Below are 15,638 nucleotides of genomic sequence, written 5' to 3'. Positions count from 1 at the left end.
AGCCCTCCTAAGAACCAACTCTGTCTTCATATAGGATACTTGGGCCCTGGTTGTCAAAGTAATTTGTGAGTACCAAGAAGGCAAAGATGGAGACTACTCTGCCAGCCTACTTTGGGCCACCTCCTATTTCCCTGGCCTTTCTAAAACACTTCTTGCAGACCAGCCACTTATTTGATACCTGACACTATTCAGCAGGAATTCCTGCCCCTGCCCTCTGTCCTCAGAAAGTGAGTAATATCTCAGAACACTCAAAAGGGCCTTGACTCCTGGGCTCCCAGCTTCAGCCATGAGAAATCCACTCTTGGGTTTTAAAAGACAACATTAACCTGCTCTCCTCCGACCAAGCATATTAATTTTGACCACTAGGATGGGGAATGGGGGGGGAGGGGGCATTGTTTTTTCAGCTATTGTGTAGAACATCACTGGGACTGTCCTTTCACATAGAAAGGAGACAGCCATTCTCCAGAGTTGGGATGAATTAAGAACTCTTGGAGAATATATTTGTTTCTCAGTATTTCAAAGGCAGCACTAATTATTTTGCAAACAATAGCTGTTTTCTTCTGGAACCCATTTCCCTACATTTTGCTAATTTATATCTGCACAGTCCAACTTCAAACCACCATGTTTGGGAGATGGGGGTAGGGTCAATTTGAGGGGCCAGTTAGAATCTGCACCCCCCCCTACCCCCAACATTTTAAAGACTTCTTGGTAGGGAGTTGTTTGTTAATGGGGAAAGAGACATAGAGTAATGAAATCTTTCAGTCAATTAAGCAAGGGCAGAACTGTACCTAGCAGTTTCTGGATTCTTTTTGCCACCTTGGAGTGGTATTTCCCCTCTGGTGAATTTGCCAAACAGGCAGCAGCTGAGGGAGGTTACTGGCGGTACTAGAGGCAGAGCTCAGAGGAAAGGGGAAACGGCCTGCCTTCAGACCCCAGAGGGCCCCTCTGCTTGTGGGTGTGGGTAGGGGTCCCAGAGATTTACATCCTAATTTCTTGGTTAAGATGCTTCTGGAAGCCAGAGAGGAAGGGAGAGGGAGGAGCTCCCCTAACCACTGGATGAAACAGCTGGGTCTCTGACTGAGGCATCATTTGCATTTGAAAATTCTCTGAAGGGGACTGGGAGCTTCCTGGGGTGGGCACTGGGGCCTGAGTGCTGAGATCTGTGGTGGCTCCACACAGAATGGGGCCGAGCATCCAGAAATAAAGACCAGACTGGACTCGAGAATGAGCCCTTTGTGGCTTTGTCCCAGGCCTGAAAACTGTGACCAAGGCTCTTTCATTGTTAAGAAAGACTTTTTTGGTCACAGCAGAGCTAATAAGTCTAGTTCTCCCATCAGGCAGAGCTAAGGAAAGAAACCCACCCTGGGCTGGAAGGTTGTTCACCTCCTGCTCTCTAAACCTTTCTGTGGGTAGTTATGCTTTCTCCTCACCTGCCCCCCTTTAACTCACTAGTACATTTTGCCAGATCTTGATCATGCACACTCAGGGAGGTGGGTTGGTTCTAGAGCAGCAACTAGGTCTGTCTCCCTTTCCTGCTCTAGGGTGTCCCCTCCCAGCTGTCTGAATTGCACTCCTTACCAAATTAAGTGTATCTTTTGGTCATTCTTCATTTAAACAGTTTAGATTTGCACAACATTCATTTTTAAATAAATGTCAGTTCTGGTTAATAAAAGGTCATGGCTCCAAACCTTTTTCATCTTTTCCCTGTATCCAGCCTAAGTCCCTTTCGTGTTTTGGGTCTATTTCTACAGACCAGATGTCAGCTAGACCTGAGGCATTGGAGGAAACTGGCCCAGCTCTTTCTTAAATCAGGAGTGATGGTGCCACCTACTGGTACTTGCTGTTAGCTACAGGCTCTGTGGCTGGTCCTGTTTCCTGGTGAAGTGACTAGGACCTGGGTGGGAGTAGCTGTAGTGTATTCCAGAACAGGTGTAATAATATGCAGCAATGGAAAGCAGTCTGAGTGGGAACACTATTTCTTGCTTACAGATGAGGAAACAGGCTTAGAAGTTGTGGTTGCCCAGGGTCACAACTAATAAGGGGCAAGGACAAATAGGAACAGGGCTTTCCCAACTGCAAAATTAACCACAAAAGCATGATTTGCCAAAGCCAGCAGGAGATTGAGGTGGTAACTGGACAAGGCATTCAATACCATGAATAGTGAGGACTGTCTTCCCTCTTCAGACTTCTGACTCGAACCTGCTGATTTTGTCAGTTCAATCTGATTTACTCTTTAAACCTTTAATAGCTCTTTAACCCTTGTTCATTTTAGTTTTAACAATGTTAGGTAAGCAACAGTATCTGTTAGAGATTTAAAATATTGTTTTCATTCAATTATTTTGGAGTTATCAAATTATCTTCTACTTCACGGTAAGCAACACTGATTTTCCCTATTTAGTGTTGTGATAGGAAGGTTCCATTTAAAGTAACTTTGTTTAGGTTTTAAAAGTGAATCAATTTTAGGGGGGAAATCAGAGGTAGGTAATAGTACAGGTTCTGACAATGTTATGGATGACTCACAAGTTTGGGAAATGTTACACTGTGCCCATCATCACTGACCTGCCCCATGACCTTGGGCAGTCTTGAGGATCCTTTCCTTGTTTGTAGAAAATGAAAATGTTGGACTAGGTGATCATTTAGGTCACACAGACCTATATATAATATGCTGTGATGTCTGGACAGTATAAGTCAGGCTTCTCCCAGGCTGGGCTGGTTACCCTGAGGAGGTGGTAACAAGGAATTCAGGGCCTTGACCTTGCTTCATACACTTTGCCTCTCCCCCAGGTTCCTTTCTTTTCCCTTTTTTCTTTCTTTTTAACATCCTTATTGAGATATAATTCACATACTGTAGTATTTGCAGCTGTGAAACCATCACCACAATGAACCCTAGAATATTTTTATCACGCCAGAAAGCAAACTCATACCAGTCACACCCCATTCTCCCCTAAGCATGCCTGCCCTAGGCAACCACTAATCTGTCTATATAGATTTGCCTATTATGGAGATTCTATATAAATGGCATCACATGTGAACTTTTGTGACTGGCTTCTTTCAGTTAGTGTTATGTTTTTAAGGTTTATGAAGTATATATATATCAGTACTTCATTCATTTTTATTGCCAAACATTTAATTGTGTGAATGCATCATGTTTTATTTATCCATTCATTAGTTGATGGATATTTGGATTGTTTCCATCTTTGGGCTATCGTAGATAATGTTGCTATGAACATCCATGTACAAGTCTGTGTGGACATGTTTTTATTTCTCTTAGGTATATACCTAGCAGTGGAATTGCTGGGTCATGTGGTAATTCCACATTTAACATTTTGTGAAATCATGAAACTCTTTTCTAAAGCAGCTCCACTATTTTACATTCCCATCAGCAACGTATGATCATTCCAGTTTCTCCACACCCTCACAACACTTGTCTTCTTTATTTTAGCCATCCTCATGGGTGTGAAGTGGTGGCACCTCATTGTGGTTTGGATTTGCATTTCCCTAATGGCTAATCATGTTGCGCATCTCTTAATGTACCTATTGCCTATTTATATATATTCTTTGGAGAAATATATATATTCAGATCCTTTGTTCATTTAAAAATTGTATTACTTGCCCTGGCCAATTTGGCTCAGCAGTTGGAGTGTTGACCCGCAGACCAAAGACCCACGGGTTCTATTCTGGTCAAGGGCATATACCTCGGTTGCAATTGGTCCCTGGCCCTGATCAGGGTCTTGGGAGGCAACCAATCGATGTGTTTCTCTCACATTGATGTTTCTCTCTCTGTCTCTCTCTCTCTACCCCCCTCACCGTCCTACTCTATTTAAAGATAAAAATGGAAAAATATCTTGGGGTGAGGATTAAAATATTTTTTTTTAGTTTTACTATTGCCCTGGCCGATTTGGCTCAGTGTTTAGAGTGTCGGCCCACAAACCAATGAGTTGTGGGTTCGATTCTAGCCAAGAGCACATACCCTAAGCATTGTTTTCTTTTTTATTCTACTGTAAATGGAAGTTTTCTTAATTTTATTTTCAGATTGTTTATTGCTGGTGTACAGAAATACAAATGATTTTTGCCCTGCCCAGGTGGCTCAGTTGGTTGGAGCATTATCCCGTATACCAAATGATTACGGGTTCAATTCCCGATTGGGGCACTTACGTGAAGCAACTGATCAGTTTTTCTCTCTCACATCAATGTCTCTCTCTCTCTCTCTCTCTCTCTCTCTCTCTTTTCCCTCTTCTTTCTAAAATCAATAAAAACATATTCTCTGATGAGGATTTTTTTTTTTAAGAAATGAAGTGATTTTCATACATTATTCTTGTACCCTGCAACCTTGCTGAGCTCATTTATCCTGATAGTTTTTTTAGTGGATTCCTTAGGGTTTCCTGTATACAAGATCATGTCATTTGCAAATACAGATAGTTTATTTCCTTTCTAAGCTACCTAGATTTTTATTTCTTTTTCTTATCTAATTGCCCTGGTTAGAACCTTTAATACAGTGTTAAATAGAAGTGGTAAGAGTGGGAATCTCTGTCTTGTTCCTGATCTTAAGGGGAAATAATTCAGTCTTTCATCATCAAGTATGATGTTAGCTGTAGTCCTTTAACAGATTGAGTGTTTTTATCATGAATAAGTATTGGATTTTGCCTAATGTTTTTCTGTGTCTATCAAGATGATCATGTGTTTTATGAAACCTTTATTCTATCGCTATATTATATCAATATTACATTGATTTTCTTACGTTACACCAACCTTGCATTTTTTGTTCTTAAATCCCACTTGGTCATTATGTATAACCCTTTTGTATGTTGTTGTGTTCAATTTGCCTGTATTTTGTTGAGGATTTTTTTGTGTCTAATGCATCAGGTATATTGATTTATGGCTTTCTTTTCTTGTAGCACCTTTGTCTTAAGGTAATATTGGCTTCATAGAATTAATTATGAAGTGTTATCTCTTCTTTATTTTCTGGAATAGTTTGTAAAGAATTGGTATTAATTCTTCTGTAAATGTTAGTTAGAATTTACCAGTGAAGCCATCTGGCCCTGGACCTTTTTTTGTGGAGGAAGCCTTTAATTACAAATTCAGTCTTTTTCCTTGTTACATTGTTTCTAACTTGGAGATAATGCAAGCTACTTATAGACATGCACTTCTATAAAGGGAGAGGGGATCTGGGAAGAGTGGGTCCAGCAGGAGTTTGCAAAGTTGGGGGTTTGTAGTTGGCCCTGCCTGGAGCCATGCCCCTCTCTCCCCTTTATTATTCCATATCTCTTAGAGGAAGAAGTCTTTCTTCTCCCTCCTGAATGAATGAATGCGTTTGAGGTTAGGACCAATAACCCAACCCTGTCTCTTAGAAAAAGTGGTGTGTAACATCACCTGACACAGGAGGGAGTTAGCATTTACACCAAGATAAATGAGAGCAGAAACTCTCTCAGGACTTTAAGCAACGGGGTGGATGTGAGTGTGTGTCTCTGTGTGTGTGTTTTTGCCTTGCTTCAAATATTAATAAAAAGTAAAGGGACCTCAGCTCTTGAGATTCCCAGATCATATGTGATAGACCCCATTCAGCCATTTAAAGAATGAGGTAGCTTTCTATGTGTTGATGTGAAATGATTCCAAGATATATGAAATGTACAAAATGGTACGCAGCCAGATGTGTTAGAAGAAGAAAAAATAGAACCTATAGATGCATATAGGCCTGTAAATGTAGAGTTCCTTTGGAAGGGCACCCAAGATAAGAGTCAGTGAGTTGGCCGTGTTTGCACATGTTTCTGTTGGGCAGCCTGGGCACAATGTATCCTTGGGGAAACAGCCACCCCACCTGGCTGTATGTCTCTGCCGAAGTGTGTGAGGCACAGTTCAGACCTCCATTTAGTTCAAGCCTCCAGTGTTTCTCCCTGATGAACTATTGTCTAAATCCATCTACCTTGAGGGAACTGCTGACAGATCTCAAAGGCCCTTCAAGGTTAGGTATTCTCTTTTGAGCATTTTCAGCAGCACATAAACCCTAGTCTGTTTTTCCAAAGTGAAAGGCTTTCACTGCCCTCTAGTCTCCCTGTGGAATTCTCTTCAGGTGGCCCCACAATAAAGCACTTTATGCTTTCTTGATAGGTCCAATCATCACACACACACACCACCACCACCACCACTACCATCACCAAATAAGTGAAGGTGCTACAGAAGTGGAGCAGATGCCAGAAGTCTTTGGACTTGCGAGGCCAAGTGAGCATGCACACTAGCAGCCTGTCCTTTTCTATTGAAGTCTGGCAGCATTGGCCAGCATTTGGCTTTGGGGAAAATGTCTACACTCTTTGCTCTCATCTGCGTGAATGTTTCCCCTCCTTCACAGGGGCTACCTCGGAAGCCTGGGGAGCATTCCAGCCTGGGCTGCTCAGATCCCAGGTTGACTTCTAGGCCTGGATGCAGGGCCTCAAACACCGAGGATCCTCCTGTCTCTCCCACAGAGAACACCTTCTGCAGTGGGGACCATGTGTCTTGGCACAGCCCTTTGGATAACAGTGAGTCAAGAATTCAGCACATGCTGCTAACAGAGGACCCGCAGATGCAGCCCGTGCAGACACCCTTTGGGGTAGTTACCTTCCTCCAGGTGAGGCACAGGTTGGATGAGGGCTTAGGTAGGGAGATTGAAAGGTACAGGAGATTTCCTTGGTCTTCTCTCATTGTCTACTCTCTGTGGTTGTTTGTCGAGTCAGTTCCGATGGTCTGATTTAACCTGCTGAGATGGGAGACTGGGGAAAGGAAAGGGACCATTGGGTAGAATGGTTGTAGCTGAGGGGGTAACAGGGAGGGTATTTTTGTGAACTAGTTAAAGCCAGGCAGCCACAGGCTTTGGGATACGCATCTCCCCAGAGGCCTCCTTGTGACCCTGATGGGGTCTGTTTCCCTTGACATTTACTAAAGGCTCAGCCCCTGATAAGGAAGGGAAATTTTCTGCCAGCTACTGGGCCCTTTGGTTGTTGTTTCGAGCTTGAAAAGCCTCAAAATCTCCTGTTTACATTCCCTACGATCCTAGATCTGGCAGGAACATCTCCCTGGGCCTCTTCTGCTTCCAGGGACATGGACTGGGGACTCTTCCTGAGTTGGCAGGGCCCTGATTTCTCTCCCGCAGTCTAGGGCTAGACTTTGTGTCACCAGACACCTGACCTATCACAGCAGGGCAAAAATCAGGCCTCAGTGCCACATCTGTGGACCCATCGATATCCTGGCCAGGTCAATGTTTCCTCCTAAGGGAACTATCCCATTTTGGATGGCACCAGCCCCTGAGCAGAGATTCTACCCGTAGTCCCATCACTTGAGGTGACATTGACAAAGCCTGGGTGGTAGACCTTCTGGATGGGTAGGAGGAATGGCCATTAACACACTATGGCATCTTGTCCCTGGGTCTCAGATTGTTGGTGTCTGCACTGAGGAGCTCCATGCAGCCCAGCAGTGGAATGGGCAGGGCATCCTGGAGCTGCTGCGAACAGTGCCCATGTGAGTACACCCCCTCCTTACCAGGTAGGTGCCTGGCTTCCCAGGCTTGGGGGCGGGACTCCCTCCTTCCCCCATATGAGGGCTTTCCCTTACATTACTGTTCAGTCACTGGTTTTCCACATCACATCAGGGCATCCTGACAACTCGTTCCCTGATGGCCCCGACCACTAACCACTCCTTTGTGTTCTGGGCCTGGGGCAACAAACAGAGCAGGCTGTAGGCCCAGCCCAGACCCTCTTGCCCCCTTTCTTTGTCCACAGCGCTGGCGGCCCTTGGCTGATAACTGACATGCGGAGGGGAGAGACCATATTTGAGATCGATCCACACCTGCAAGTATGTCTTGAGTGAGGAAAACCTTTCTAGCACACTGTACCTAGGCTTCTTCCAAATAACACTGGCTTTCATCCTGGAAAAAGAGGAGCTTTATTTGTGAGTGAGTAGAAATATGGTATGGTTTGGAATTTGTCCCCTGAATTCTGCAGAGTGCATAATGGGGCAGATTTCAGGCCAGGACAACTGGTCTTAGATGCATGCATTTTTGCATTTAAAAAGGATAATTTTATTCTATGAAAATCATATATCAGTAAACCTGACTTTAAAAAATAAGATCACCAGCAACTAAATCAATACAGTTGATATTGCTTGTCCAGTATTCACCCTCCATCTTCCCCCTTCTATAAAGAACATAGACTTTTGCCCTGGCCGGTTTGGCCCTGGCATTGGTCGGGGTCGGGTCAGGGACCTTCAGGAGGCAACCAATCAATGTCTCTCTCTCACATTGATGTGTGTGTGTGTGTGTCTCTCTCTCTCCCTCCCTCCCTTCCTTCCCCCAAATCAATGGAAAAATATCCTCTGGTGAGGATTAACAACAACAATAAAAAGCAACATAGAGTTTCTTTCAGGGAGCCATCCCACCACTGCTGCCATCACCCTGTAACAGACAGAATAGGTGATGTTGACTTCACAGCCCAGCTGCAGTGGGGAGCCCTGATTGGTCTAATAATCTTTTTTTTTTATCCTCACCCGAGAACATTTTTGCATTTTTATTTTCAGATAGAACAGGAGGGAGAGAGGGAGGAAGAGAGAGAGAAACACATCAATGTGAGAGAGACACATCGACTGGTTGCCACCCACACGACCCCAACCTGGGCCAGGGACAAACCGCAACTGAGGTACATGCCCTTAGCGGGAACCGAACCTGGGTCTCTCTGGTCTGCAGCCTGATGCTCTACTCACTGAGCCAAACTAGCCAGGGCTGATCTAGTAGTCTTATCCCCCTTTTAGATACATTTTCATTTTGAGCATTCAGGCACCAAGCTCCGTCCCTGGGTAGGTTGGCATTTCTTGATGTGTAAAGGAAGTCTTTTTTTTTTTTTTTTTTAATCCATACCCGAGGATGTTTTTCCATTTATGTTCAGATAGAGTGGGAGGGAGGGAGAGAGAGAAACATCAACGTGTGAGAGACCACATCGATTGGTTGCCTCCCCGCATAACTCCGACCAGGGCCAGGGACAAACCGCAACCAAGATACGTGTCCTTGGCCGGAATCGAACCTGTGACTCTGGTCTGTGGGTCAGCGCTCTAACCGCTGAGCAAAACTGTCAGGGCAGGAAGTCTTGATGGCTAAAGACCTGCAGTCACCCACTCGTGTGGCCCAGCTGTATAGAGTTTCAGTGTCACCTTTGATTTTTGACTAGAAGCACTCTTTTTGCATGTAAGTGAATTGTGAAAGCCACATAGAGCATAGCTTCCTTTCTTTTTTCTTTTTATTGATTTTTTAAAAAAGAAGGGAGAGAGAAAGAGAAATATTGATATGAGAGAGATACATTGACTGGCTGCCTCCTGCATTTCCCCTACTGGGAATCTAGCCCACAAACTGGGCATGTGCCCTGACCAGGAATCAAACCCAGACCTCTCAGTCCATGGGACAATGCTCAGTCCACTGAGCCACACCGGCTGGGCAAGCATAGCTTCCTTTCTCACAGGCTGCTTATGAAGCAGGAGCAGCAGACAACTAATAATCTGCCTCTACTTTTCCCCTGCCAATTGCAGGTCATTGGCATCTCCGAACCTTTTATGCCCCTGTAAAAATCTGGTAGGACACAGATAGCTGTCAGGAGTTACATGTCTTTTAGAAGGGGCAAGAGGTGGCAGGGAGGAGGTGGTAGGTAGACACATAGCCAGCAGTCCCTACATTCTTTACTGCAAACCTGTGAGTTCTTGGGTAGAATCCTACCCATTCACAGATGATGCTCCTCTGTTTTCCTAGTGCCTTTAACACTGAAGTTTTCAAATTGCTGCCAGGATCCTCTGTTATCTCTACTTTAAACTTGGTTTCTTTGTAGTTTCTGCTTATACAAGAACCAGGAACTACACCAAGGGTACGTGTCCCTGAGCCCTTGTTTTACAGTCACACTGGAATTCAGCATGGGACACTGTGGGTTGTTGTTTTGCCCCTGTCATAAGTGCCAAGTATTGAGAAAGACCTGTTCCTTTGAATTAGTAGGGTAAGCAGCCTGTTCTTTCTCTGCATGCCAAGAACAGTTCTCTTCCTAATCTTTAGGCTCCCCCGAGACCAGCCAGCAGGACTAAGAGCACCTAGTGGTCTTTAAAAGAAAGCAGGCAGACCTTGCTGAGAAAGTCCAGCTTTCTTTCCTGGTGGCTCTGTGCTCCAAGTGGGACTTCTCTGTGCTCACATGTGCCAGTCTGGGGCCTGCTTGTAAGCAGTTCATCTTAGAGCTGATGCTATTCCTTTGCCCCATCCTCTGCCACTGGCTAGCCGTGTGCCTAAACAAGTCCCTTAACTTCTCTGGGTCTTAACTCTTTCTTTTTTACTTATAAAGTAAGTGGTCTTAGTTGAGCCAAGAGGTGTTCTTAGCTTTTTGCTTCAGTGAGGGGCCTCAGGGTGGCCCCTGAGAGAGAAAAATTTAGTTTCTACCCTGAACAAACTAGGGCCTACTTGCTCCTGTCCCTGTCACTGCTCAAAAGCCCAGCTTTGCCCAGGCTAATGGTAGTACTAGAAAGGAAGAAGTGTGATTGATGAGAAGGAGGCATCCAGGGCAAGGCCTGGTCTCAAGAAATGAGGACCTTATGTAAGCTTACTATGCGCTTTCCCCGGTAGGCTCCCTGGCTGACCAGCAGCCAGTTTGGTGCCTGTGAAGGCGTGGGGAGAAGGGTGTGCAGACTCTTATTGAGGTGCTCACTCAGGAGCTTTGTTTGGCCCACGTGGTTGTTTATGAACAAGGTTACTAGAGCCTTCCAGATGACCTTTAATCCAACATCACAGAACTATGTTTTACCAGAAACCCCACGGGTGTTTGGGTACAGCTCTTCCTTAAGGCCATTTGGAGAGTGTTTGGACTCAACAGTGCCAAGGTCTGCATGAAGGCAGGGCCTCAGGTGGGGTCTGCAGATGGTCACTGCCCTCCAGGCCCCCATTTCATTCCAACAAATGGAAAAGAAACTCCATCCACAGTCCTTTGCTAAACAAGTTAGCAGTGCAGGAAGTCCTGCCCTTCAGCTCTCTGTGGTGCTTCACTGTGTGACCACACCCCCTGCTGTTAGAAGAGGAAACTGCAGATGTGGTGCCAGGGAGAAGTTGGTCTGAGTCCTGGCCTCTTCCACCTGTGGTCAGCATCCACCCTGTCCTCTGTAGCAGCAACTGGGGAGGTTCTTCCTAAATGATGAGAGGAGAGGAAGGACTGTGCTTTTCCTCAGGAAAGTATCAGCAACACAGGCCCACATGGGGTGAGCAGAGCCAAGGCTCTGAAACATATGAAGGTCATTTTACTGGAAGGTTGATGATAGAGAAGCTTCCCTTGAGATTTTTCTTCTTCCTGGCTTCCCCTAATCCCAGGAGGAGTCCAGTAGCTGGACTCATTGTTAATAGCCAGGGTAGAACAAGATCAGAGGTCCTGCTCTTCTAGCACTCGTCCCATGCTCAGCACCAACAAGGGCTCAGTAAATACTGGAAAGGTGGTGTTGACCTTGGGCCACCAGTTCGCTGAAGGAACTCTGGCTCTTTGGTTCTTTCTAAGCAGGAGAGAGTTGACAAAGGCATCGAGACGGACGGCTCTAATCTAAGTGGTGTCAGTGCCAAGTGTGCCTGGGATGACCTGAGCCGGCCCCCTGAGGATGACGAAGACAGCCGGAGCATCTGCATAGGCACTCAGCACCGGCGGCTCTCTGGCAAAGGTAGGAGCCGTCACCCTGCCTTCCTCTTTCCCTTTCCCCGGGTCTATTTTTCAGGCTCTATAGGATGGTTCTCTAACATAAACAGCCCATTCAATAGTTTCTTTCCTGGTAGGATTTAAACGGCATGTGAAGCCTTCCAACAGGGTGGAATTAAGAGAGCTTTATTGACCCATTTCTCCTGTGTTTCCTGTGTGTATTCCAAATGCACCACCAGCAGTGACCATTGTGTTTTAGATTTATCCCTTGCAATCTAAGGTCATGAAGGTGAGTGGACGCGATAGAACAGTTACAGGAAAAGGCCACAGTCCACCCAAGTACAAGGGAACAAGCGTCGACCACCCACAGAATTGACACAGGGCCCAGCTCTGGCCTGAAAGCCATGCCAGACCCAAGGATCACTCTGGCCTTGGGCCCTCCCAGGCCTTAGACAAGAGAGGCCTGAGTTTAAGGCCAGCTTGCAAACTTCTCTGTTCCACTGTCCTGCAGATACAGTGTTAGAGGTTGTGGGCAGGGGATCCTGTACCCATTGCATTCCGGGTCAGACCTTGGAGAAGGAGGATATGGCTCTCTTGTTGGAAGCTCATCATGTTGATCTTGGCTATAGAAACAGTTGTGGTTTTAGCAAAGGGCATCCATAACTAAAAAAAAAACAGCCATTTACACATATGTGTGTTTACAGCTTCTTTTTCTGTTTCCTTTCTCTATTCCTTCATCTTTTCTCATGTTTTTGAAGAGTAAGATACCTACAGTCCTGAATAAAATGCTTATATATGTGATAGTATTTATGAAAGGTTTTCTCTTTCCTTAAAGGACAACTTAAACCCCTAGCACAAATATCTGACCTCTTTCTTTCTGTCCGGCTTGTTCTAATGGTGTGCCAAGCCCATGGGAGGTTCCAAGAGAATCATTTAGTTGCTTTTGACAAAAGAGGAAATTTAAGGAGGAATTTCACCATTATTGAATATTTTTTAATTACAAAAAAGAACCTATGCTACTGTAACAAGTCAAACAGTAGAGTTAATAATTCCCTCCATCATTCACTCAGCCCATCCTTTGAGCAACTAATGTTTTGCTTTTTTGTATGTGTTTGCAGTTTGTGGAGGTAAGTCTTAGACCAAAGTTTCAATATAGGGGACCAGCCTAATAGGCTTCACCCAAAGACCAGCAAAGTACCTTGCAAAGAAATAATCCCACCAAGGGACTCCTCTCTCATTTCCTGGCCCATGCCAGACCCATGGAGAGGCAGGGTACCCTGGGCCATGGTGGGGAGATGACCTCAGCATCTCACTGACCCAGCCCACAGGGAAGGAGTGGCAGGACCAAATACTAGCTGGCCACCCAGAACCCAGAAACTTGTGTGAGAGATACCTGACCATTCATGGCAGGGCACTTGGAGCCCTTACTGTGGGCAGAATCTGTGGATGGTCTTGGGCAGTGGGAAAGGCCTTGGCAGTCCTGTCTGGAACTATGTTAAAGTTAAAGCTGGGGCCTTTGATTCAGGAAGGAAAGCACAGTGGAGGAGAGCTCTGCCTTGGGGGGCGCCCTTCTAAAATCCAAGGGCCATTCCTTGTCTTTGCAGGAATGGCAGTCTTTAGACCAGAAGCTTCTTGAGAGCATGATTCTTTATCAGCCCTGAGTCCTCACACTGTACTCAGATCTCACAGCTGATGCCTAGAGCAGGCCCAGGAGGCCTTCATGGGGCCCTTTCCCCAGCACGTCAGCAGAGCCAGGTTCCAAGGGCAGGGCTGGGGGATGCTGGGAGCCCAAAGGGCCTCCAGACAACTTAGTGGTGTTATTGCAGACACGGAACAGATCCGGGAGACCCTGAGGAGAGGACTTGAGATCAACAGCAAACCCGTCCTTCCACCAATCAACCCGCAGCGGCAGAATGGCCTCACCCACGACCGAGCCCCGTAAGTTTCCTACCCACAAAGGGAGTTAGCACAGCTTCCTGACAGCAGTGTCGCAGGGCTGGGACAAGGGGACAGTTTTATCTGAAAGGCCTATTTCTGTGGCTTGCATGAGAGAGAACAATGCCAATAGCCCTTGCTGGATGGGCTCAGGGTCTGGTGAACACAGATCTGTGGATCATAGATAGGAAAGGGCTTCAGAGGGGACCCAGTGGAGCAGGGATATAAACATTAGTAAATATTTACATGGGTTGTGTGAGCAGATCCGAGGCCAGATTGGGGCAAAATCTGAGTTGGGGCCTCCCAGCCTTGTGGAAGGCCATTGTGCTGAGCATGGCTCCCCTTCTTATCTCGGCCTCGACCAGAGTTGCCCTTCCTTCCTTCCTGGAGCCTGGTCTCCGGCTGATAGCTGTAACCCCAGGGGCCTCACTGTCTGGCCAGCCCCATACTGGACGCCTGCTACTGAGGCCCTTCTTCCTGCCTCCTTTCCATGGGGCCCAGGGCAGGGAAGGGAAGTCCCTTGCAGGCTTCTGCTGCCTATCCAGGGGCCTCGATAGCCCTTGGGAGAGACTGTGGCCACCGCAAGGTCAGATCCGTTTCCTGCTGACCTCTTTTCCTCTGTTAGGGGACAAATGGTAGGCAGGGCTGGAGCTGGGCAGCCCCCTCTGCTCTTAGTCCCAGAGCAGCTCTAGGGAATAGCTGCTGGCAGGGGATACCTGGGAGCTGGCAGGCCAGAGCAGGAACCTTGCTTGCCAGGGAGGAAGTTGCTGTGCTCTGGACTAAAAAGGAAGCAGCTCATTCCTGCAAGACCAGTGTGATCCATCCTTCTAAAAAACCTTTATTACACACTTGCTGTGTGGCAGGCTCAGGACCCAGAGGTCCATCTAGGATGTAGGCTCTTTTGCGGGCACGTTAACTATTAATTAGTTTATGTGAGTCTGGCTGTAGATGCAATTTTTTGGAAATAGCTACTGCTTTCAATTGTAGCTCCATATGCTCATCCACAAGCCCCAGAAGTGGTAGTGATTTAATCTACTGCAGAAAAGACAAGTCAGCGTGATCAGGAGTAGTTAGGGAAGGCCTCTCAGAGAAGGAAGAACATGAGATATGGACCCTGAAGGCACCCTGGAATTGTAACAAGTCAGGGAAGGAGCTGACAAGGATGGAACAGGGAGGTCTAGCTGGTTAAAGTTAATGCTACAACCTGGGAGCAGATTGTGGAGTAGGGAGAGTTACTCTGGGGACTGGCCCGCCCAAGAGGGCTCACTGGCAGAAGCCATGAGAATTGAGCTCTTTGGTAAGAGCCAGAGAAGCCTCCACTGCTGCCTCAGAGCAGTTTTCAGCTCCAGCCAGGGAGTTTCTCCATCCAGCTACCTTGAGGTAGCTGGCTTGAGGCACCATGATCATCCTTTGGCAGCAGCATATGGCCAGACCGGGTTGTGGGGCATCTGGAGACTCTCCACCTTTGAATCTGGACCCTGTCCCAGGGCCACACTCCTTCTTGTGCCCTGAGCTTGGCTTCTCTCTCTAGGCCTTGTTAGCACTGGTGATAGGCCAGGATGTACTGGGAGATTTAAAGGTTCAAGCAGATTGTCTATAACTTGCATACAGCCTTAGTCCAGATGGCCCTTCTAGCTCTGGAAGGTCTGGCTTTCTGGGCAGAAGGGCAGGGACTTCCATGGAGACACACCCCACTTGCCCCTCTTGTATATCTGATATAGATCTGAGGTCTCACTCCATCTTGGGCATATTTCCAGCTGCTAACCGCCCCCCCCCCCCTTCCCCCAGACATTGCAAGCACAAGGCTCTGGGTTTCTGGATGCACACATACAGCTCCTTCCGACTGGGCAGTGACCACCAGTTCCCGTCTTAGGGCTGTCTGTAGACACAAGGCAGAGGCTAGAGCCTCCACCCTTTGGCCTGCGCTGGCTGAGATGGGTGGGAATAGACCAGAGGAGCCAGCCCTCTGTAGTATCTCCCTTCCCTGCAGCTCAGGTACCCTGTCAGGTCTCCCAAGTGCCAGGATCTGCAGTTTGGAGGGCATCA

At 46.8% G+C, this 15,638-nt stretch overlaps 1 protein-coding gene across 2 annotated transcripts in view; it reads left to right on the top strand.

The window, feature by feature from the left end:
• Positions 1–15,638, top strand: part of SUFU (SUFU negative regulator of hedgehog signaling) — a 111,453-nt gene that overhangs the window by 66,865 nt on the left and 28,950 nt on the right. The window contains exons 4-8 of one of the 2 annotated variants that reach the window (XM_036265259.1): positions 6,459–6,601; positions 7,403–7,488; positions 7,749–7,821; positions 11,526–11,682; positions 13,484–13,595. In XM_036265259.1, the coding sequence (XP_036121152.1) occupies positions 6,459–6,601; positions 7,403–7,488; positions 7,749–7,821; positions 11,526–11,682; positions 13,484–13,595 (571 nt within the window). The remainder of the gene's footprint in view (positions 1–6,458; positions 6,602–7,402; positions 7,489–7,748; positions 7,822–11,525; positions 11,683–13,483; positions 13,596–15,638) is intronic. The other variant, XM_036265260.1, reaches the window with a different exon arrangement.

This window comes from Molossus molossus, unplaced genomic scaffold (genome assembly GCF_014108415.1).
Source record: "Molossus molossus isolate mMolMol1 unplaced genomic scaffold, mMolMol1.p scaffold_m16_p_17, whole genome shotgun sequence".
NCBI classification, from domain to species: Eukaryota; Metazoa; Chordata; class Mammalia; order Chiroptera; family Molossidae; genus Molossus; species Molossus molossus.
Note: the sequence above shows the minus strand (reverse complement) of the source record. Positions and strands in the feature narration are given on the sequence as shown.